Source organism: Sceloporus occidentalis, unplaced genomic scaffold, assembly GCF_023333645.1.
Source record: "Sceloporus occidentalis isolate IW3139 unplaced genomic scaffold, rSceOcc1.0.p SCAF_567, whole genome shotgun sequence".
In the NCBI taxonomy this organism is placed as follows: domain Eukaryota; kingdom Metazoa; phylum Chordata; class Lepidosauria; order Squamata; family Phrynosomatidae; genus Sceloporus; species Sceloporus occidentalis.
In genome coordinates, this window is record NW_028317547.1 from 1 (window position 1) to 24,793 (window position 24,793).

The 24,793-nt window shown below is 49.9% G+C and overlaps 2 protein-coding genes across 2 annotated transcripts; one reads left to right on the forward strand and one right to left on the reverse strand.

Moving 5' to 3' along the window:
* Positions 1-4: 4 nt before the first annotated feature.
* LOC149271098 (ribosome biogenesis protein bop1-B-like) lies at positions 5-24,695 on the reverse strand (the record flags this gene model as incomplete). The annotated part of the gene is made up of 14 exons (XM_089507631.1): positions 24,498-24,695; positions 23,556-23,735; positions 22,548-22,667; positions 3,234-3,388; positions 3,002-3,119; positions 2,806-2,907; positions 2,477-2,689; positions 1,888-2,049; positions 1,688-1,768; positions 1,442-1,511; positions 934-1,066; positions 560-740; positions 150-438; positions 5-66 (listed from the first exon to the last, which is right to left on the reverse strand). Coding segments are annotated over exons 1-14 (2,064 nt in total), but the record flags the coding sequence as incomplete, so codon positions are not given.
* On the forward strand, positions 4,675-11,432 carry LOC149271099 (basic helix-loop-helix transcription factor scleraxis-like). The gene is made up of 2 exons (XM_089507630.1): positions 4,675-5,178; positions 11,394-11,432. The coding sequence occupies exons 1-2, from the start codon at positions 4,675-4,677 to the stop codon at positions 11,430-11,432; spliced, it is 543 nt and encodes a 180-aa protein (XP_089363756.1).
* Positions 24,696-24,793: the final 98 nt, after the last annotated feature.

Below are 24,793 nucleotides of genomic sequence, written 5' to 3' on the forward strand. Positions count from 1 at the left end.
TCGTGGACAGGTCCATGTCAAACCAAGCCAACTTGGAGTCATAACTTCCGCAGATCAGATTATCACCTGGACAGGAAACAGTTAATGGTGGTTAATGTGTCTCTATAGAGCGCCCCGGCTCTCACTAAACCCGCGGCCGGGTCACTCACCGGCGGGATGCACCGCGATGCTGGACACCCACTTGCAGTTGCAAAGTAGTTTCTTGGCCAGTTCCTGCTTTAAGAGGTTGTAGACGCGGACGTATCGCTGGGTGGCCACGAAGAAGAAGGGCCGGGTGGGGTGGAAAAGGACGTGCTGGACCTGGCCTTTGTTTTTACGGAACGGGTTCTGGCTCCGACGGCGGCTCAGCTGATGGATGAGAACCTGCGAGTTCCCGTTATCTGGGAGAACCACAGCGAAGTAGTCTCCTCGGGCGTGCCACGTGACCTGCTTCACTGCCTGCAGGAGAGACAGCACGAGACACTCACACAGCATTCTCAAGACAGTCTCTTCGGTAAAGAGAGAGGCTGGGGGGACAGGAAGAGAGTGCCGGGCGCGCGGCGGGGGGCTGCCGGCTCACCTTTTCGTGGTGGATAAAGAGGCGCACACCCTGCTCGTGCCGAGCGCCTTCCGCCTCTTCCCATTTCACCGGCTGCTGCCGCTCCTCTTCCGGTGGCTCGAAGGAGCTCAGGTGCTGATCCGTGGCGCTGCAGAGAAGTCGGTCTCCCAACCCAGGGTTCAGCAGGATGACGGATTTCTCTCTGCGGAGTTATAGAGGGGGGGCGAGTATCACCATGAGTGAGCAGTGCGGGGCTGGATGCTATGCGCGTGTTTACGTGTGCGGCAGCGCATGGTATTTAACACGTTCAGGAAGCCAATGACCTGGAACACGCACCGTGGTGGTGTGCATTGCGTGTGATAGCGTGTATGTAACGGTGGTTGTCAGACACTCACATGCACACGGCCACCAGAACCAGCGCCGGGTTTGGGTTCCAGCTGACGCTTTTCACGGCTCCATCCAAAGGCACGGTCTTCATACAGCGGCCAGAACTCACCTCCCAGAACCGCACCGAGCAGTCGTCGGAACCTGGCGGAAGAAGACACAGCGTGACGGGGGGACGGACCAGAGCCGGCGTGACGGACCAGAGCCGGCGTGACGGACCAGAGCCGGCGTGACAGGGGGACGGACCAGAGCCGGCGTGACAGGGGGACGGACCAGAGCCGGCGTGACAGGGGGACGGACCAGAGCCGGCGTGACAGGGGGACGGACCAGAGCCGGCGTGACGGACCAGAGCCGGCGTGACAGGGGGACGGACCAGAGCCGGCGTGACGGACCAGAGCTGGCGTGACGGGGAGGGACGCAGGCAGCGTGACGGGGAACAGAGCGCAGAATCCGCGGCTATTGGACGCGTTACTCCAGACGGAGCCGCGCGGTGAACAAGCGCAGAAAACGAAGCCGTACCTGACACGAGCCACTGGCCGGAGGGAGACGCGCTGATCGTGCGCACGATGTCTGTGTGACCGCGATAAACCTAGAAAGAAAACATCGAAGTAAAGAGAGGGGACTGAGAGGCACCCAGCGGCCGGAGCCCACCGGGCCACCAAACACGGACAGAGAGGATAACCCGGCAGCGACCGGCGACCAATCACATGCGGACTGGGAGGAAGGGGAGGAACGGGAGGAACGGGAGGCAGAGATGGATCTCACCAGAGACTGGAAGGTGGGGAACGGCTGCAGGTCGCGCGGTTTGGGCAACTTAGGAATGAGATCCTCCGGGTCCACATTCACCTGGAAGAGAAGAATGTAAAATCAGAGGACGGGAGGAGAGCGAAAGGGAGTGAAACAGGAGGGCAAGTGAGAGGGGAGGGGGAAGGTCAGATAAAGGCGCTGCAAGAGCGTCCACTCACTCTCATCTTCCTCTGACGGGGACACAGATACAGGTCCAGGCAGCGCTCAAACCTCTCGTGAATGAACCGCTGGAACGCAGGGACTGCACGCAGGCATTTGTACCGCTGGGGCACGAAGGGCAACTTCCTGTCTTCCGGGTCCTGCTGCTCCCACGCCAGCCTCTAGGGGGCACCCAGAAAGGAGACCATTCAAATACACAAAGGGTTAAACGGTACGGGAGGTCAGTATGGATCAAACCACAACAAATACAAGAGGCCAGAATCTAAGACGCGAGGGTCAGAGGCTGAGATGTAAGGAAAGTTGGCTTTACTGAGAGGGTGGTAGATAAATGGAAGAGCCTCCCCAGCAGAGGCGGTAGAGGGTAATTGAGTGGTGGGGATATAAACATGTGTGGAATAGGCATATGGATAGATAAGTGGAACAGCCTCCTGGCAGAGGTGGTAGAGGGTAATACACAGGTGGGGATATAAACATGCGTGAGGTTGGAGTCTTTAGAGCAGGAGAAGCCGGGGATGAGATTTGTAACCCCGTCTGCTCCGCATATTGACCTATTAAAAGTTTAAATGCCCCCTGATGCCCCCCACAAACCTCCTCTTCAGTCATCAGATACTCAGGGGGAGGGTTGTACGACTCCTCGTGCCCCGGAAGGGGCAGTTTGGGGGCCGGAACATGCATCTTGTGTCGCCCTAGGATGGCATTGGGATCTTCTTGTGCCCAGAGGTCGTAATAGCTGGGGGTCTCCACGCGGGGCTTCCGGGGCTGGATCCAACCCATCTTTATGGCGTGGACGAGCTTGGAGACCTGGCAGACGAGAAAGAGAGCTCCTGAGAAACAGACTATTGTGCCCTGTACCCCATCTTCATGTCCCAGAGTCAGCGGGGGGCCCCAGAAACCCGCCACCCGCGCCATTCCATTACCTTCTCCTTCTCGATCAGCGACGGTATGAAGCTTCGCTTGTCGGCCGGCCGGTTGGTGACCGGATGGATCATCTTCTCGTGAGTGAAGAAATCCACGGCCGGCTACGGATGGAAACAGGAGGGAGAACGCGTTACAAGAGAGACCGCGGCGGGGGAGGGGAATAGAAAGAAACCAGAGACGCCCCCAAAAAGTCACCTCGTAGGGGTCGTAGTTTAAGTCCCCAAACTGCCCCCGCTGCAGCCGCTCCACCAGGTCCACCTGCTCATCGGTGAGCTTCACATCCTGACCGGTCTTCTTATCGTGGATCGTGCGCCTGGAGTCGGGGAAGCAGTCATCACATATTATTCACAATCTGCCCCCTCAGCGTCCCGAGGGCACAGCGCACAAAACCGGCCACCGCTTCACAGGCGTGTGGCCCCCGGCTCACCAGTAATCGGGGTTCTCCATCTTGTCGAGGAAAACCTCCAGCTGGTCTTTACTCCTCAGGGGCTTGAAGATCTTGCGCCCGTCCAGGTCGTAGCCGATGTGCGGGAAGTCCTGGTACCACTCCATCGGGACGTTGCCCACCGTATTGCGAATGTCCTGCCAGGGAATACAGAATAATAAACATTTCCTATATAAATCGAGAGGGGGGGCCACCTCTGGACTCAAAGATTAATTCTCCAGCCCGCAGGAAAGGAAAAACCCCCAGAGCTGGAGGAAACCTTTAGAGAAGCCATGGCTGGAAGAATTGCCCTTCCCTCTGGACATTAAGAGGTTAATTCTATCCTGTGGATGGGGAAAAATTACATTCAAACCAAAATACAAATAATTTATCAGGGTGTCAGGCCAACAAACCTCAACGGTCTCTCCGTGAGACAGCAGAACCGAAAGCTGGCGACCTAAATTATTATTATTGATTTATAGCGCTATCAAATTCCGTGGCGCTGTACAACGGGTGATTATCATCAGCAGAGAGGCCGTCGGCTCTGCCTGGAACTAGAGGCTGCACGATGCGCATGCTCGGCACATACCCCCCAAAAGCTCCTGTGTGAGGCATAATCGGTGGGGTTGGCGTATATTGCTTCGCCCCCCACTACATATTCCGATCCTGATGAGTCCTTTTTAACCCAAACACCCCCGGAGACCCCTGCAAGCCCCCTCCAGACCCCCAAAACGAGGCACCTGTGTGCTGGGGGGGGTTAACCAAAACAAGTAGATATTGGGGTATTAGGGGTATCGGGGGGCTTCCCATCCTGCACCAGCAGAGAAACCAATAAGAAATAATGCGAATTTAACCCATTAAACGCCATTTCCTCCTCTCCTGGCTGCCAGCACTTTAATACCCTGTGCCAGCCCTTCTGGTTGCCCTGCGGCACGAGGGCCAGACTCCCGCTGTCTTCCAACCCCTTGGCCATTAATGCTCCTGTAAATTAACCCCTTTTTTGGGGTGCTGCTCTGGACCCCGGCTGGTTACTCGATCACCTCGAGAGAACCCCGGATAGAGCATAAGTTCCTCCATCGGCAGACACGCAGAGTGACGAAGGGTTAATGCTGCGTCTCGTTAAGCAGAGGCAAGTCTGGGCTGTTAAATCCCACAGCCGTCTGGGGACTCCCTCCCCCCCATCCAGCTTCCGATGGAGCCCCCCCTGCCCCCCCCTGTCTGCTGCCGGCTGCCGGCTGGGGGAGGACCAGACCTGCTCTCGCGGGTCACTATAAAAACCCCATCCCAGCTGCAGCTCCGACAGACGGCTGCGCCGCGCACGTGCGAGAGACAGAGGCAGACCCCGTCCCAGAGACCCCGCCGGGCACAGCCACGCTCACAAGAGCACCGACAAGAGTAGTGATCGCAGGTTCTCACCTCCCAGAGTCCGGAGTCCGTACCCGTCATGTCGTTTGCCATGCTGCGCCATGCCCCCCCGGCCCGCTTTCTGTACCCCGATATAAGCATGCTGTCCGACGACGAGGACAGCGCCAGCGACAGCTCCGGAGACAAGCCCTACCACTGCTCCGACGGGGCCGGCAAACGGGGCGACAAGAAGTGCCCGCGCCTGCAGCGGGAGCCCCGCCAGCGCCACACGGCCAATGCCCGCGAGAGAGACCGCACCAACAGCGTGAATAACGCCTTCACGGCGCTGCGCACGCTCATCCCCACCGAGCCGGCCGACCGCAAGCTCTCCAAGATCGAGACCCTGCGCCTGGCGTCCAGCTACATATCCCACCTGGGCAACGTCCTGCTGCTGGGCGAAGCGTGCGGAGACGGCCAACCGTGCCACACCACCACCCCCTACTACCACCACCACCCGGCCGGCGGAAGCCCCAACCACCGCGACGGCGAGCCGGCCCAGCCCAAGCAGATCTGCACCTTCTGCCTCAGCAACCAGCGCAAGATGGTGAGTAACCAGTACCGACCCTGCCTGACCGGCCCCCGGGGGCCGGTAACCATGCTACTGACATATTAAAAAGGTCCCCGGGTGACATCATAGGGCACAGGCGCGTGTTTAACCCCCTAGCGCCCGCAGGGGGGTCTGCTGGGGAGACGTTCGGTCTGTGGGACCCAGTGAGCTCCTGGGCCTTTTAACCCTTTGACCCCCATCGCCACATATCGTGACAGACCCCCCCCCCCCCCCCCCGACAGACCGGTCGGCGACCTTCCCACAGTAACATACAGTCAGATTAGCTTTAAAGACCTCGGAGGTCCCTTCTTCAGGTGACTGTGGAAGCAATGACCCACTGTACTGCCCTGCCTGGGGCAGCATTATTATTTATTCATTTATATGGCGCCATCATATTCTGGAGCGCTGTACAATGAGGCAATGAAATTAACCCTTTGCTTGGGGAGCTGAAACGTCTCTGTTGTAAAGAAGCCGCGTCTCACAGCGATGCTGAGTAATACAGAGAGCGGGGGATCCGCAGCGTACGAGACCCTGTCTGTCTACAGCCTGAGGGGTCACAAAAGCCCCCAGAATGACCCCAAACTTTACACAGAGGGGACGGGGAATGTTATGATATACCCCGGGCTGTCAGCATGACGGCACGACACCCGGCACAGCCTGCTTTATGACATCACAGCGCGGGGCACATCATGGCGCCCCCCCCCCCCGGCACAGGCTGCTTTAATGACATCACGGCGTGTGTACCCCCCGGCACAGGCTGCTTTAATGACATCACAGTGGGGGGCAGGACCCCCAAAGCATTCCCGGGGTAAATAATTCCAATACGACGAGGTTTACGCCATAATCTGTATTTAGTGAGTAAGGCCTCACCCGGGACACTTTCACGGGGCACGTGGGGGTCCCAAAAACACCGCTGGTACCGAGCAGAGGTGGCCCTCACGGCCCAATCCCCCTCTAAAGCCGTAGATCCGCGCGGGCCGCTCCATGGCAGACCTGCAGGGGAGAGGGGGCTTCCATTAGCCCCGTATGGGGGGCTCCAGAGTATATCCCCCCCACTGCCGGGACCGGCACCTCGCATTAACGCGAAGCCTGGAGCGCTGAACGCGATCGCATAAAAATAATACTCATTCTCCAACAAAACAACGAGCTCATCGAGCAGGAGACTCGCGAGACGCCGCAAACACAGACACGGTATCAGCGACACCAACAGAAAATAACTACTAATAATAATAATAATAATAATAATAACTAATACACGGTATCAGCGACACCAACAGAAAATAACTACTACTAATAATAATAATAATAATAACTAATACACGGTATCAGCGACACCAACAGAAAATAACTAATAATAATAATAACAATAATAATAATAACTAATACACGGTATCAGCGACACCAACAGAAAATAACTAATAATAATAATAACAATAATAATAATAACTAATACACGGTATCAGCGACACCAACAGAAAATAACTAATAATAATAACTAATAACTAATACACGGTATCAGCGACACCAACAGAAAATAACTAATAATAATAACTAATAACTAATAATAATAATAACTAATACACGGTATCAGCGACACCAACAGAAAATAACTAATAATAATAACTAATAACTAATACACGGTATCAGCGACACCAACAGAAAATAACTAATAATAATAATAATAATAATAATAATAACTAATACACGGTATCAGCGACACCAACAGAAAATAACTAATAATAATAATAATAATAATAACTAATACACGGTATCAGCGACACCAACAGAAAATAACTAATAATAATAACTAATAACTAATACACGGTATCAGCGACACCAACAGAAAATAACTAATAATAATAATAATAATAACTAATACACGGTATCAGCGACACCAACAGAAAATAACTAATAATAATAACTAATAACTAATAATAATAATAATAATAATAACTAATACACGGTATCAGCGACACCAACAGAAAATAACTAATAATAATAACTAATAACTAATACACGGTATCAGCGACACCAACAGAAAATAACTAATAATAATAATAATAATAACTAATACACGGTATCAGGGACACCAACAGAAAATGACTAATAATAATAACAATAATAACTGATACACATTAATCATAATACCTAATAATAAATAAAAGGTATCAGAAAATAAATCATAACTAAAATACCAAGTTTTAGAAAATAAATCATAACTAATAATAATAATACAAAAAATACATAAAAAGTATCAGCAACACCAAACTTAATAATTAATAATAATAATAAATACAAAAAACACCAAACTTAATAAATAATAATAATAATAATAATAATAATAATACACAGTAACAGCGACACCAAACTTAACAGAAAAGAATTATTATTATTATTATTTTCTGTATTTATTAATAATAATAGTAAAGTGCGAAGTATCAGCGCCAGGAAGCGGAAGAGAAAATAATAAATAAATAAATAATTGGGCTCCCCGCTTCGCTCTCATTGGCTGCTCGTTGTGAAAGCGTTATATATATATATATACACGTATAACCGGTGCGGGACTCGGGAGACGAGCGCCCTGTTCTTATCACACCCGTGTCATTATTAAGCCCCCGGCCGGCTGTGTTTATTATGCGTTAGCAGCCCCCCCGGACCCCAGCACACTAACACGCTACATACATTTAACCCCCCCCCCCCCTTGGTGACACACGGCGGAGGGGCAGATACCGGGGTGAGATTCAGCGATGGCGCACGCGCCCCGGCTTATGTGTAAATAAAACGACAGACACGCGGGACCCAACCATCGCCGGCGGGGGGGCCGTCAGCCCCATCTCTGCGAGGAAGCGGATGCCAGAACCAACTATTTACTCTGTCTGTACATCTGTCTGTACATCTGTCTGTGTGTCCGGCCGTAACGGGCACTGAGTATCACAGAGGACGGAGCCGGATGTCTATCCCATGCATGTTTAATACCCTTGCTGTATTACCCTCTACCACCTCTGCTGGGAAGCTGCTCCATTCATCTACCACCCTACCAGAGCCAGTGTTGTCTGATCAAATTTCTGTCCTCAACCGACCCTAACAGAGGCTGCCTAAACCAATCAGCAACTTAATAGGGGGACAGGAAAACCAATGGGGAGGAATAACCCTGCAGGAAGTTCGGTGCGATACACGGATACAGGTTATTTACATAGAAAGCGACGGCAGAGAAGAGGCGTCCGGTCTGCCCGAGTCCCGTATCTCGCTGAGCCTTATTCCTATCCCACGCTTGCTTAAATGTATTCACTGTATTAACATCTACCACGTCTGCTGGAAGGCTATTCCATGCATCCACTACCCTTTGCGTAAAGTAATAGTTCCTGATGTTACCTTTAACCCTTTGCCCCTCCAGCTTATGACGCTGTCCTCTAGTTGTGGTTTTATTTCTCCTTTTAAATAAACTCTTCCTTTATCTCGTTGAGATATTTAAATATTTCTATCATTCCCCCCCCCCCCCGTCACATCTTTCTTCCAGGCTGTATATACAGTATATATATATATAATGTGTATATAGCACAGTGTATATATATATATAATGTGTATATAGCACAGTGTATATATATATATAATGTGTATATAGCACAGTGTATATATATATATAATGTGTATATAGCACAGTGTATATATATATATAATGTGTATATAGCACAGTGTATATATATATATAATGTGTATATAGCACAGTGTATATATGTATGTACATAGCAGTGTATATATATATATATGTATGTATATAGCACAGTGTATATATATATATGTATGTATATAGCACAGTGTGTGTGTATATATATATATATATATATATATATATATATATGTATGTATATAGCAGTGTGTATATATGTATGTATATAGCACAGTGTATATATATATATATATATGTATATAGCAGTGTATATATATATATATATATATATGTATATAGCACAGTGTATATATATATGTATATAGCACAGTGTATATATATATATGTATGTATGTATATAGCAGTGTGTATATATATGTATATAGCACAGTGTGTGTGTATATATATATATGTGTATATATATATATATATGTATGTATATAGCAGTGTATATATATATATATATATATATATATATAGCAGTGTGTGTATATATATATGTATATAGCACAGTGTATATATATATATGTATGTATGTATATAGCAGTGTATATATATATATGTATGTATGTAGCACAGTATATATATATATATGTATGTATATAGCAGTGTGTATATATATATATATATGTATGTATGTATATAGCAGTGTGTATATATATATATATATAGCACAGTGTGTATATATATATATATATATATATATATATATATATATATATATATATATATATGTATGTATGTAGCACAGTGTGTGTATATATATATATATATATATATATATATATATATATATATATGTGTATGTATATAGCAGTGTATATATGTATGTATATAGCACAGTGTGTGTATATATATATATATATATATATGTGTATGTATATAGCAGTGTATATATGTATGTATATAGCACAGTGTGTGTATATATATATATATATATATGTGTATGTATATAGCAGTGTATATATGTATGTATATAGCACAGTGTGTGTATATATATATATATATGTATGTATATAGCAGTGTATATATGTATGTATATAGCACAGTGTGTGTATATATATATATATATATATATATGTATATAGCACAGTGTATATATATGTATGTATATAACCTGTCCTGGTAAGGTTTATCCTGTAATCCATGAAGCATTTTAGTCGCCCCTTCTCTGAACTTTCTCCAACATCTCTATCCTTCCGGAGATCCGCTCTCCAGTACTGTACACGATACTCCTCTGTACAACGGCACGAGTGATTCCCTCTCTCTGCTGCTAATACCCCTCGCTGTACAGCCCGGCCTTCTGCGGCTCTATTTCACTGTCCTCGTTAATAATGACCCCTGAGCCCCTCTCCTGGCACGCTGGGGTCAGGGCCGCATCAGATATTCTGTTCTCCGCCGTTGGGGGGTTTATGCCGCAGATGCGTTACTTTACATTTATTCGCATTAACCGTCGGTTGCCGCGGCGACGACGACCATGTCTCCAGTTTACCCAAATCATTTGCCATGGCTGTAACACGCAGGGTTTGGGAGTGAGGGATCCGCTTTAGATCCCTCAATCCATTAACCCTTTCCCCAGCCCGAGCTCCCGGCAGATCACTGGGAACCCGGCGCTCCCCTCCCAGCCTGCTTTTTCCATAACAGTAGTTAACCCGAGCCACGCCAAGCAGTCCCTCCAGACCCCGGCGGGACCCCGTCTCCCGTTCCACTGACAGACTGCGTTTAATCCCAGGCCTTTTCTTCATTAACAATTCTTTTCCATCTCATCTTTCAAACCTGTCTTGGAAAATCATCAGGACTCTCCGGGGAAGTCGGCGGCTGCTGGAAGGGTCTCGGCCCTTTAATAACTTTCAGGCTTCGTGTCTGTCCTGCGTCCGCCTGTCCTGCACACAGTCCCGTGTTTATCAGTGTCTGCCGCCTGTGCCCAGAGGCTGCACCATGTATCTACCCCAAGTTAGGCGCGGATTTCTGCTTCGTACCCCAGTGCTACGCAGCCTTCACTTGCGGCAAACGTCTGTTGAACCGGTCCATACCCAATACCCCTACCTCACGGGATCACCCTCTACCACTTCTGCTGGGAGGCTGTTCCACCTCAGTAACGTGAAACTTCCTTCCATTCCCTCGGAGCCTCCAGTGTCAGATTATGCCCTGCTGTTCTTTGTCAGGTCTAAGTGTACAGCGCTATGGAATATGAGGGCGCTATATGAAGAAGAAATGGTTTGGTTGTTCTCGTATGACATACAGTCCGTGTTAATCGCGTGTCCTGCGTTCATCACCATGATAAGACATCTCATGGGAGAAGTCACATGACACGGGACCGGCCCTTTAACCAGGTCACTGCCGTGATGTCACTCTAACCCCGGGGCGAGCGTCGTTCCTCCGTTGCCCCGGCTAGGGCGTGATAGGCACACCGTCCGTCCGGCCCCCCTGGGGTGCATTTATTCGGGGCAGTAGTGGCCGGAGAGGAGTTTGGGGTAACAGGGTGTGGAACGCACGGGTGAAGTCTCTGTACACGTGACATTAAACACGCTTCCCTCTCCTACAGGGCAAAGAGCGGGACAGAAAAACCGTCATCAGAACATAAGGAGAGCTGCGGGGGAGCACGGACCCCCGCCGAGGAGACCCCCAAACTCAGGGCACAGGGAGCTGCGTCAATGTGAAGAGTTCCTGCAGCGGCAGAGCGGACAGAACCTGCGCGACCGGACGGGGAGAGGGGACAAGACATTCATCCGCGGGGCACAGGAGAGAAGGGGCAAGTAATCTGCCCCCGGGCACACCGCAGAGAGCCCCTCAGCCGGCACAGGGGAGGCACACAGCGCCACGGCCGGGTACAGGGGGCACGCGATACCCCCAGGACAGACTGACGTACCTACAGCCACACTCAGAGGAAGGGGGCGCTATCCTCCGGCGTCTCTGCCCCCTCCCGGCAGCACCTCAGGACATTAGTGACAAATTTCTGCCGCAAAACCGACACGGACCCCCGACGTCCGCTCGCAGCCGTGCCTGGATACCCCCGACCCCCACGCCAGGTCCTTGGCATCTGAGGGTATGAGAGGCAGCGAAAGGGTGCGGCGGGCGACCCAAACCTCGTCCTTTGAATATAAGCTCTATAATTTAATACGGTGTCTTCAAGGGTTAATAAAGATAAAGGTACATAAAGCCACTTGTGTCACTGGGGGGGGCATTAAAGGTGCCAGGGAGAGACCCCCATCGCGGGGGGGGGGCTTACAGGCTGATGATTGGCCCTTAGGCGAGAATTCTTTATTAAAGACCTTTAATAATAAAGCCCCACCCACCACAGGGTCAGCCACTCCCCCTGCAGGGTGTTCTATTGAATGGCCCACGGGATGTGGGGGGGTGGCGGTGACGGGGTTAATGTTTGGCTGCGGCAGGATTTGGAGTCCTTGGCCGGGAGATTCACTATCGGAAAAAAATCCCTCAGGTCGGATTGGGATTTGGCGCATTCCGCTCCATTCCTACCCCCGAGCCAGCGCGCTCATTAACCCCCGCACAGCCAGAGGGGGCAACCCGGCCATAGATTAACCCCCGCACGGCCCGAGGGGGCAACCCGGCCATAGATTAACCCCCGCACGGCCCGAGGGGGCAACCCGGCCATAGATTAACCCCCGCGCAGCCCGAGGGGGCAACCCGGCCATAGATTAACCCCCACGCAGCCAGAGGGGGCAACCCGGCCATAGATTAACCCCCACGCAGCCAGAGGGGGCAACCCGGCCATAGATTAACCCCCGCGCAGCCAGAGGGGGCAACCCGGCCATAGATTAACCCCCGCGCAGCCAGAGGGGGCAAACAGGCCATAGATTAACCCCCGTGCAGCCAGAGGGGGGCAAACCGGCCATAGATTAACCCCCGCGCAGCCCGAGGGGGCAACCCGGCCATAGATTAACCCCCGCACACCCAGAGGGGGCAACCCAGCCATAGATTAACCCCCGCACAGCCAGAAGGGGGCAACCCGGCCATAGATTAACCCCCGCGCAGCCAGAGGGGGCAACCCAGCCATAGATTAACCCCCACACAGCCAGAGGGGGGGCAACCCAGCCATAGATTAACCCCCGGGCAGCCAGAGGGGGGCAAACCGGCCATAGATTAACCCCCGCGCAGCCAGAGGGGGCAATCCGGCCATAGATTAACCCCCGCGCAGCCAGAGGGGGAGCAACTCGGCTATAGATTGACCCACGCACAGCCAGAGGGGGGGGGGGGGGGGGCAAACCAGCCATGGAGTCTCTATACCCCAGGCGGCAGTACGGGTAAAGCGTGGTACCCAGGCTGGGGCACTAAACCTCAGTGCATACGGGAAGCTGAGCGCTCGCTCCCGGCCGAGACCAGGGTTTATAATAACAAGAGCAGAAAGCATTGCAGCCAGTGACCCCTATAATTACCCCTGAATGCCTGCGCAGCGCACACTCATACTAACCGGAGACACTGAAATCTCCGTAATCCCCCCAATTATCCTCATCACGCCCTCTTCCTGCAAACAGGGACGATCGGGGTCACCGGGGCTGAGTGGAGTATTCACCAACACGCAGCGGGTTACTGGAAGGTGCAGGTGATGGGGCACATGACGTGGAGTCAGCCCCTCCCACTGCGGGGCTACAGGGGGGGTGAGACAGGGAGAGTGCAGTCTGAGGTGGCGCCACCTGTCTGCCAGGCAGGAACATGCGCCACACACACTGTCGGCCGCCTCTGCCTGCATGTCTCCTCCTGACCCCCCTTCCTTTGAGCCTTAAACTGCTCCAGCTGTGGATGGGGGGGTCAGGGGTAGCAGGTGGGGGTTGGGGCATCCCCTGTGCCTGTCTGTGGCGGGAGGAAGCCAGCTCACCTCTGGAACACTTCACTCTCTCCTCATCTTCCCCCATCCCCATGGGGCAATAACTACCCCCACACTCTCTTCCTGAGCCCCAGATCAGCTTGCAAGAAGCTGCAGGTGACTCTTTAACCCTTTCACTGCCGAGGCAGCGTCCTCCCCCCAGGCACCAGTCCATGCGCTTCACACCCCCAGTTCCGATTACAGCCGGCCAGCCTTTAAACGCCCCACGTGGCTCATTCTCAGAAGCAGGGGCAGCGTGGGGCAGGCGGCTAGAAATCTGCCCCATTATTGGGCTTTTAAGAACGGAAACTAAAAGCCAAACTGAATGCACAGGAGAGCCGTCTCCATGCGCAGCTTCCAGCCTGTTTGGCATATCACTAGACCAGGTCTATCCAAACCAGGCCCCAGGGGCCCGAGACCCCACACAGGGCACAGGTTCGCCCACACAAAACATAAGAGCTTCTACCAGGCACAGACCCCACCTGACTCCTCCCCATGTGAGACCCCACCTGACCCCCCCCCCATATGAGAGACCCCTGTAAGGATGAGCAGGCATGGATTGTTCAAATTACAGATTGGGGGCTTCCTGTTGATCTGGTGGTCTCTCTTTTGATGTCGCTTTATTAAACTACCCGCTGTACCCCGTTCCTCTGGGGCTGGGGCTCGTTCCCGGGGGGCTGTGGCTCGTTCCCTTTAATGGCGTTTATGAGCCGTGCGTCTGCGGGCCGCCCGATCCCAGTAATGTATACATTAAACGTATAGGGTTTCATCGCGGACGGCACGCAGACTGCGGCTTACACAGATTCCCCATCGGCAAGAACCAGAAAGAGTTAACCCGGGGGGGGGGGGGAGAAACGGCTTTATTATCCTTAAAACAGCTGTCATCCGCCTTCCTGCTTTTAGCACTGGGACTAAGAGTTAAGGGTTAAAAGGTCATCCCCCATACAAAGGGTTAAAAGGTGAGTGTCAGCAGTGGGCTGTTTAATGTGTTACCAGCAGACAGTCGGACCCCCTGCAGGAATAAGCCTGCAGGTGGTAGAAACCAATCCGAAGGGGTGAACGTAATGGGCGGGGCAAGCCTAAGGACAGCCCTGGAGGAGCACCCACTGACCGCAAGAGGAGTGCTTTCCTGCCACAGATCGGCTGCGCCAAGCAGACAAGACTTTCCCGGATTGGCCAGTGGGTCTCAGGAGTACAAGAACTTTAACTGCAGGACGTGCGCGATGCGCATTAAAACACCCATCTGTCCTTCACTGGGGGGACTGCATGCAACGCAATACAGCGCAAACCAGGGACCGGGGGGGCTTCGTCGCTGACCAGGCACAGGAGGGCTTTGTCGTTGACGCACAGTGCAGGAAGTAACTTGGGGAGCGAGCCAGGAACAGCCCATGCCCCAAATACCAAGAGAATGACATCCGCTGCTCCGTGCACACAGGTGCCCCCGCCGCTCCATGCGCAGACACACAACACTGGGCAGCTTGAGGGTTAATGCGCGGCCAGCAGCATCTGCCCCAAATCCAGCCCGGTCTTATTAGCCGGATTGGAGGGGGACCACTTGCCAAGTACAGGAGGAGGGGGGGGGGCACCTCACAGCGAGCTGCTACTGAACAGCGACCCCCCCACTCCTGGGCCCGGGGTCAGACACTCGGCTTCTGCACCGAGGAGGGGAGTCCATGCGCTGCCCAGATCCTCATTCATTACCTGACAGCAGCTGCTAAACTCATTGTGTGCTCACCAGCGAGAGGGGGGAGCGACACCGAGCGGAGAGACAGGCGGCAAAGAGCGAGAGAGCGCTTAACTATACATTATACACCGATTTATTTATACATTATACAGGGGCAGGCTCACTGATTTATCTATACATTATACAGGGGCCGGTCACTGATTTATCTATACATTATACAGGGGCCGGCACGCTGATTTATCTATACATTATACATGGGCCGGCTCACTGATTTATCTATACATTATACAGGGGCCGGCCTGCGGATTTATCTATACATTATACAGGGAGTGGTGCATTGATTTATCTATACATTATACAGGGGCTGGCTCGCCGATTTATCTATACATTATACAGGGGCCGGTCACTGATTTATCTATACATTATACAGGGGCCGGTCACTGATTTATCTATACATTATACAGGGGGCCGGTCACTGATTTATCTATACATTATACAGGGGGCCGGTCACTGATTTATCTATACATTATACAGGGGGCCGGCTCACTGATTTATCTATACATTATACAGGGCTCCAGTCACTGATTTATCTATACATTATACAGGGCTCCAGTCACTGATTTATCTATACATTATACAGGGGGCCGGCTCGCTGATTTATCTATACATTATACAGGGGGCCGGTCACTGATTTATCTATACATTATACAGGGGCCGGTCACTGATTTATCTATACATTATACAGGGGGCCGACTCACTGATTTATCTATACATTATACAGGGGGCCGACTCACTGATTTATCTATACATTATACAGGGGGCCGACTCGCTGATTTATCTATACATTATACAGGGGGCCGGTCACTGATTTATCTATACATTATACAGGGCGCCGGTCACTGATTTATCTATACATTATACAGGGCGCCGGTCACTGATTTATCTATACATTATACAGGGGGCCGGCTCGCTGATTTATCTATACATTATACAGGGGGCCGGTCACTGATTTATCTATACATTATACAGGGGGCGGCTCACTGATTTATCTATACATTATACAGGGGCCGGTCACTGATTTATCTATACATTATACAGGGGCCGGTCACTGATTTATCTATACATTATACAGGGGGCCGGCTCGCTGATTTATCTATACATTATACAGGGGCCGGTCACTGATTTATCTATACATTATACAGGGGGCCGGCTCGCTGATTTATCTATACATTATACAGGGGCCGGTCACCGATTTATCTATACATTATACAGGGGGCGGTCACTGATTTATCTATACATTATACAGGAGTTGAAATTCTCCCACTGAGGTGAGCCCTTTATAATGAATAGTAAAGTCAAGGATCTAAAACCACAAGCCCACCGCAAAGTCTCCCTTTAATAAACCCCAAAGAGGGGACAGCATGAGCGGGAAAAGAGGGGCAAACAAGCAACGAGAGAAGGAGCAGGCATGCAGAGGGGAGGGGCATGCAGACACCAGTCGGAGGTAGAGTTGGTGGATAAGTGGAACAGCTTCCCTGCAGAGGCGGTAGAGGTTATTTCAGCAAGTTACAGACGTGGGGTTGTTTGTCACCAGTTACTAGGTGGGGTGGGAAACAGACACTGATTGGCTGTAATGAATTTCAGGGGTTTAGATCTCCTCTCCCTTTACTCTATGAAAGTTGTGTCAACGTTGCTTTACTGCACTGCTGCAAACCACAAAAACACCGGTCTTAACCGGCAGCTCACTATAGAAAGTCAAAGAATTGGGGCTAATTCACTAAATAGTAAGCTGAGACAGTAACATTATTAACTGTGATGATGCCATAAAACGCCAGGAGAGACGGGCAGCCGAGAACCTGAGACACACAGATGCTATACGGTAATATAACATAATATATATATATAATATATAACCCACCCCACCCAAGCGCATGCTATACGGTAATATAATATATAACCCACCCAAGCGCATGCTATACAGTTATATTACATAATATATAATATATAACCCACCCCAACCAAGCGCATGCTATACGGTAATATAACATAATATATAGGGCTGCAACAACGAATCGATAAAATCGATAATAATCGATTATGAAAATCGTTGTCAACGATTTTCATAATCGATTAGTTGAATCGATTTTTATCGATTTATAAAATTATGTTTTTCAGAGCAAACGCTCTGAAAAACTCCCGTCCTTCTATAATCCGATCTCAAATAGAGATCGGATTATAACTGTAGAATCCAGACCCCCCGCAGAGCTGCAGGAGACCTGGATCCTCTCTGCCACCCGGTGAGGGTCTGTGCAAAACACACAGACATCCTCCGCTTCTCCCCTTCCGCTTCTCCCCTCCACTTCCGCCGGGGCTTCTATTACTGAACCCGGCGTCACGTGACCTTCCGGTGCGGCTTCCATCATGGAAGCCCCAACGGAAGCGGAGGGGAGAAGCGGCTGTCTGCGCGCATCACACAGACCCCTACCGGCTGCCGGAGAGGATCCAGGTCCCGCTGCAGCGCCTGCAGGGGATTTGGATTTAAGTGGGCGATGTGCGCAACCTCCGGTACTTCATCTCGCTGCCACTTCCACCTGCCCCACCAGGGGTTAATATATCAACAGAAGAAAAACAGGACAAGTAAGCAGCACTGGGTAAGTATTATCTTTATTTGTATGCTCATTTGCCCTGTGTTTCTTCTGTTGATATATTAACCCCTGGTGGGGCAGGTAGAATTTTTGCGGGATCTATTAATTATGTGCATTTGTGTTTTTTTTTTATGTCTATAATATTTGATTTATTGTCCATATATTTATATATATTTATATTGTATTGTGTATTTTTTTTTGTCTATATTTAATAAATATAAATATAAAAAAACAATTTTAGTGATGTCAGTTTTTCTTATATCGGGGGGGCATAAGACATATCAGGGGGCACAGTGGCATAAAGGGGCTATAAGGCGTATCAGGGGGGACAGTGGCATAAAGGGGCTATAAGGTGTATCAGGGGGGACAGTGGCATAAAGGCGCTATAAGGCATATCAGGGGGCACAGTGGCATAAAGGCGCTATAAGGCATATCAGGGGGCACAGTGGCATCTCAGTGGCATATAGGGGTAAAAGGCATATCGGGGCATGGTGGCATATAGGGGGCTATAAGGTATATCAGGAGGGCACAGTGGCATATCGGGGCACTGTGGCATATATGGGGCTATAAGGCATATCAGGGGGCACAGTGGCATATTAGGGGACAAAGTGGCATATAGGGGGCTATAAGGCATATCAGGGGACAGAGTGGCATATAGGAGGTATCCCCTTATACCTCCTATATGCCACTCTGTCCCCTGATATGCATTATACCCCTCCTGATATGCATTTCTGGGACAGAGAGGCAAGCTGGGGGTGAGATGTGCATAACTGGGCAAAAATAGTTTACATGAATATTTACTAGTAAAGCTTTTTTTGGTATTTTTTGAGTTCTTGTTAAAATATAGCTTTAATTATGTCAGTAAAATAAGAAGGCGAATCGTGAAATGCCATTGTAAATTATACGTTTTTATTTAAAATAAACGAAAAATTTGCATATTGGTTTTTTTTTACCCGATTAATCGAAAAAATAATCGGCCAACTAATCGATTATGAAAATAATCGTTAGTTGCAGCCCTAATAATATATAATATATAACCCACCGCATGCTATATGGTAATATAATATATAACCCACCCAAGCGCATGCTATACAGTTATATTACATAATATATAATATATAACCCACCCCAACCAAGCGCATGCTATACAGTAGGGCTGCAACAACTAATCGATGATAATCGATAATGAAATTCGTTGGAAACGAATTTCATTATCGATTAGTTGAATCGATTTTTATCGATTATAAAATGAGGGTTTTTTCAGAGCAAATGCTCTGAAAAATACCCCTCGTGTTATAATCCGTTAGTGTGACTCACAGGAGTCACGGCAGCAGTTGCTACTTACAGTTCCTCCCTGCAGTCACTGCCGATTGGCCCGCCCACTTCCTTTTTCCAGTCCCTCCCTGCAATCGCTGCTGCAGAAAGAAAGGGGCGGGGCCAATCGGCAGTGACTGCAGGGAGGGACAGGGAGGAAGAAAGGGGGTCAAACGGCCGATTGGCTCCGCCCATTTCCTTAGCATCGCCATGGTTGTGACACTCATCTGAGTATAAAATTAATATTTGGGCTGCTGAAAGTTAGGGGAGGTGGGGGTTAATTTAGGGGCAGTTATAGTTAATGGGGTGTTTAGGGTTAACTTAGGGGCAGTTATAGTTAATGGGGTGTTTAGGGTTAACTTAGGGGCAGGTATAGTAAATGGGGTGTTTAGGGTTAACTTAGGGGCAGTTATAGTTAATGGGGTGTTTAGGGTTAACTTAGGGGCAGTTATAGTTAATGGGGTATTTAGGGTTAACTTAGGGGCAGTTATAGTTAATGGGGTGTTTATGGTTAATTTAGGGGCAGTGGTGATTGATGGGGTGTTTAGGGTTAATTTAGGGGCAGTTTAGGTTGATTGGGTGTTTAGGGTTAATTTAGGGGCAGTTGTGGTTGATGGGGTGTTTAGGGTTAATTTAGGGGCAGTTGTGGTTAATGGGTTAATTTAGGGGCAGTTGTGGTTGATGGGGTCTTCAGGAATAATTTAGGGGCAGTTGAGGTTAATGGGGTCTTCAGGATTAATTTAATGCTGAGGACTGAGGGTTAATTTAATAAAGTTAATTTAAGGTGCAGTTAGAGGTAAAGGGGGGCAAACTGAAGGGGAATCTAAATCCTGGGGGCAGTGAAGATTAACCCTGCTAAATCCTGCAAATCCTATGAGGGCACTATGGCATATCAGGGGGGTATACGGCATACCTTGGGAGGACGGAGTGACATCTGGGGGTATAAGGCATATGTGGGGAGGGCAGTGTGGCATGTCGGGGAGGGCAGTGTGGCATGTCGGGGAGGGCAGTGTGGCATGTCGGGGAGGGCAGTGTGGCATGTCGGGGAGGGCAGTGTGGCATGTCGGGGACGGCAGTGTGGCAGGGCAGTGTGGCATGTCGGGGAGGGCAGTGTGGCAAGCCTGGGCTCAAATATGCATAACTGGGGGGCAGGTTGGGGAAATAAAAACAAGAAAAAATGTTATTCTGCCGTTTGTTTTTAACATCCTATGTTACTTTATTAAATAATTTAAAATAAATGAAAAATTTAATTTTTTTTATCCGATTAATCGAAAAAAATCGGCCAACTAATCGATTATGAAAATAATCGTTAGTTGCAGCCCTACTATACACTAATATAACATAATATATAACCTACCCAAGCGCATGCTATACGGTAATATAATATATAATATATAACCCACCCCAACCAAGCGCATGCTATACGGTAATATAACATAATATAATATATAACCTACCCAAGCGCATGCTATACGGTAATATAATATATAATATATAACCCACCCAAGCGCATGCTATACGGTAATATATATAATATATAACCCACCCAAGCGCATGCTATACGGTAATATAATATATAATATATAACCCACCCCAACCAAGCGCATGCTATACGGTAATATAACATAATATAATATATAACCTACCCAAGCGCATGCTATACGGTAATATAATATATAATATATAACCCACCCAAGCGCATGCTATACGGTAATATATATAATATATAACCCACCCAAGCGCATGCTATACGGTAATATAATATATAATATATAACCCACCCAAGCGCATGCTATACGGTAATATAACATAATATATAATATATAACCCACCCCAACCAAGTGCATGCTATACGGTAATATAATATATAATATATAACCCACCCAAGCGCATGCTTTACGGTAATATAACATAATATATAACCCACCCCACCCAAGCGCATGCTATACAGTAATATAACACAATATATAACCCACCCAAGCGCATGCTCTACGGTAATATAACATAATATATAATATATAACCAACCCAAGCACATGCTATGTGGTAATATAACGTCCCCTGCGCCCGGATGCTATACAGTAATATAACATAATATATAATAGATAACCCACCCCACCCAAGCGCATGCTATACGGTAATATAACAATATATAATATATAACCCACCCCACCCAAGCGCATGCTATACAGTGATATAACGCCCCCTGTGGCCAAATGCTACACGGTAATATAATGGACCCCCCCGCATGGTATATACGGTGATATAATAGACCCCCCCCCTGCACGGTATATACGGTAATATAATGGACCCCCCCGCATGGTATATACGGTAATATAATGGACCCCCCCACACACGGTATATACGGTAATATAATGGACACCCCCCCGCACGGTATATGCAGTAATATAATGGACACCCCCGCCCCCCCCTGCACGGTATATACGGTAATATAGGGGACACCCCCGCCCCCCCCCTCACGGTATACGGTAATATAATGGACCCCCCCTCCCCAAGGTATACGGTAATATAATGGACCCCCCAGCACGGTATACGGTAATATAATGGACCCCCCCGCACGGTATACGGTAATATAATGGACACCCCCCCCCGCACGGTACACACCCCACAGGCACAGACCCCCCCCATAAGCGGTCACCGAAACACCCCACAGGCCGTGCTTCTTGTGTGCCCACAGCTCCCATCACTGATATGATCAGCTTGGCTGAGGATGATGGGAGATGTGATCCATTTAAGAAGAATAAAATGTTTATACTATGCGGGTATTTTCTCGTGTTTTGTGATTTATTTGCAGATTGGGGGGGGCTGTTTGTGATATAACGTCCGACACCCCTGCTGCCAGCTTATTGATTATTCAGGTTTTTTAGAACCTGTTCGGAGTCTCTGACCAATCAGCAGCCCTCGCTATACATTAAAGGGTTAATGGCGGTTCCCGAGACGTCACTTTTTTCATGATGGTATGAAACGCCGTGAAGGTGTTAAAGGGTTAAACATTGTGACACAATAATTTACTGTAATGCAGTATGATAAGGAGCTGGCGTGTTCCAGAGCACACGCGTGTAACCGACCCGCAGCCGTCCGGCGAAGAGTATGACGGGAAAAACAAACACCGCGTTCCGTGCGCCGCTCACCTATAACACTACACGGCGTAGAGCGGTAACGTGTACCCCACCAACATGCGCCCACCGAGCGCCATCAAGGGGAGCCTCACCTCCTCATCAGAAGAATCCTGGTCATACTCGTTACTCCGCGCCGGCGGCTCATCCTGCGATGCCAGTCCGGGATCCGGCTCGGAGAGAGGAGCCTTCAGAGACCTCCGCGGCCGGGAGACCTGGAATATGTAAAAGCATGAGTCCCACTACACCGTGCCAACTATACCCTTACACACCACTACACCATGCCAACTCTACCCAGCCTCCCCCTCACACACTACTACTACACCATGCCAACTCTACCCAGCCTCCCCCTCACACACTACTACTACACCATGCCAACTCTACCCAGCCTCCCCCTCACACACTACTACTACACCATGCCAACTCTACCCAGCCTCCCCCTCACACACTACTACTACACCATGCCAACTCTACCCAGCCTCCCCATCACACACTACTACTACACCATGCCAACTCTACCCAGCCTCCCCATCACACATTACTACTACACCATGCCAACTCTACCCAGCCTCCCCCTCACACACTACTACTACACCATGCCAACTCTACCCAGCCTCCCCCTCACACACTACTACTACACCATGCCAACTCTACCCAGCCTCCCCCTCACACACTACTACTACACCATGCCAACTCTACCCAGCCTCCCCCTCACACACTACTACTACACCATGCCAACTCTACCCAGCCTCCCCATCACACATTACTACTACACCATGCCAACTCTACCCAGCCTCCCCATCACACACTACTACTACACCATGCCAACTCTACCCAGCCTCCCCCTCACACACTACTACTACACCATGCCAACTCTACCCAGCCTCCCCCTCACACACTACTACTACACCATGCCAACTCTACCCAGCCTCCCCCTCACACATTACTACTACACCATGCCAACTCTACCCAGCCTCCCCCTCACACACTACTACTACACAATGCCAACTCTACCCAGCCTCCCCTCACACACTACTATTCCACACAAATATTCAGGTGGCTAGCAGGGCGACTTGCTCTCTGCACTCTCTTTAGAGCGTTACCTTGCGGGTAGAGGTCTCCCCTGCTGTATCGTCTTCTTCCTCCGCACTCTCGCTTTCCTCATTGTCGCTGCTTTCGCTTGCAGAGTTTTCCAGGCCGGAGTAAACACTCTCTTCACTGTCACTCAGGTCTGCGCTGTCCCCGTCACTCAGCACTCCATCCCCTTCAGAAAAAGGGGTCTCCTAGAAAGACACAGAGGATTAACACTCACACTCAGCCCTACACCACACTCAGCCCTACACCCCCCTCCCCCACAGCCTGTGCCCCCTGCTTCTCACATTCACCTACAACCACTCTGTGCCTCTCGCACTCGCCCACCAGTCAAAACCCCCTTGCTCCTCACCCCCAGTCAGTGCCCCTCGCACTCCCTCCCATCTAGTTCGCCTCACACCGAGCCCCTGATTCATGTCCACTACTCTTTCCCACTCCCCGGGGCTGTTACCGGCTCCAGGGGCCGTTTGGAGTCTCCTTTTTTCATATTGTTTCCCGCTCCACGCGTGGGTAAATGTAAGTGTCTCTGAGGTGAGCTCCAACACCGGAACAAGAACCTAAGAGAGAACACGCTGGGCTCACCGGAAGCTCCTAGGTCAGGACACACGCTGCCGGAAGTTACCCGCCATATTGCTGCAGGCACAGAGCCACATCACAACAGTAATTAGCACCGCCAAATGAACTGAGAGTGCTAAACACTGTGATGAGACGACCGCATCATGTCATAGAGCAGCAGCATATCGGATGGAGTCTGTCAGGGAGCAGTCATATAACACTATGAGCCTGTCAGAGAGCAGCAACATGGCCACCTGAGCCGGTCAGGGAGCAGCCGTCAGTGAGAGGACAAAGATGGCCGCCCTCGCTGGTGCAGAAAGATGGCGGACCGCGCAAGCGCGCACACAAGCTAGGCCGCCCTGACTGGTTACGACGTCACAAGATGGCGGCGACCATACCAGGCTGGGCCTCAAACCGTGCGCAGATACCCGGGGGAGTCCGTGCCGAGTGACCCCCAAGGCGGACCGATACCCAGTGCAGCTCACCGTGACTCGGTAACTATTACTCCAGCCCGCCAGTGTATACCGGGAATATACCGCATTATCTGTTCCAATGATCACTGTCCTGACTACTCCACTAAAACGCTCCTGCCTCATTTACCCCCGGCCTGTACCCTCAATTACCCCGTCACTCGTTTTATATATTATAGCGTGATGCCCCGCTTATTGCCCCCGCCGCTCTCTGTACCCCGGTG

What these genes read in the sequence shown, in the direction of transcription:
- LOC149271099 (XM_089507630.1), top strand. Translation starts at nt 4,675, where the DNA reads ATGTCGTTTGCCATGCTGCGCCATGCCCCCCCGGCCCGCTTTCTGTAC. An exon ending in TCAGCAACCAGCGCAAGATG is followed by an intron (nt 5,179 to 11,393) that starts GTGAGTAACCAG and finishes CCTCTCCTACAG; the next exon opens with GGCAAAGAGCGGGACAGAAA.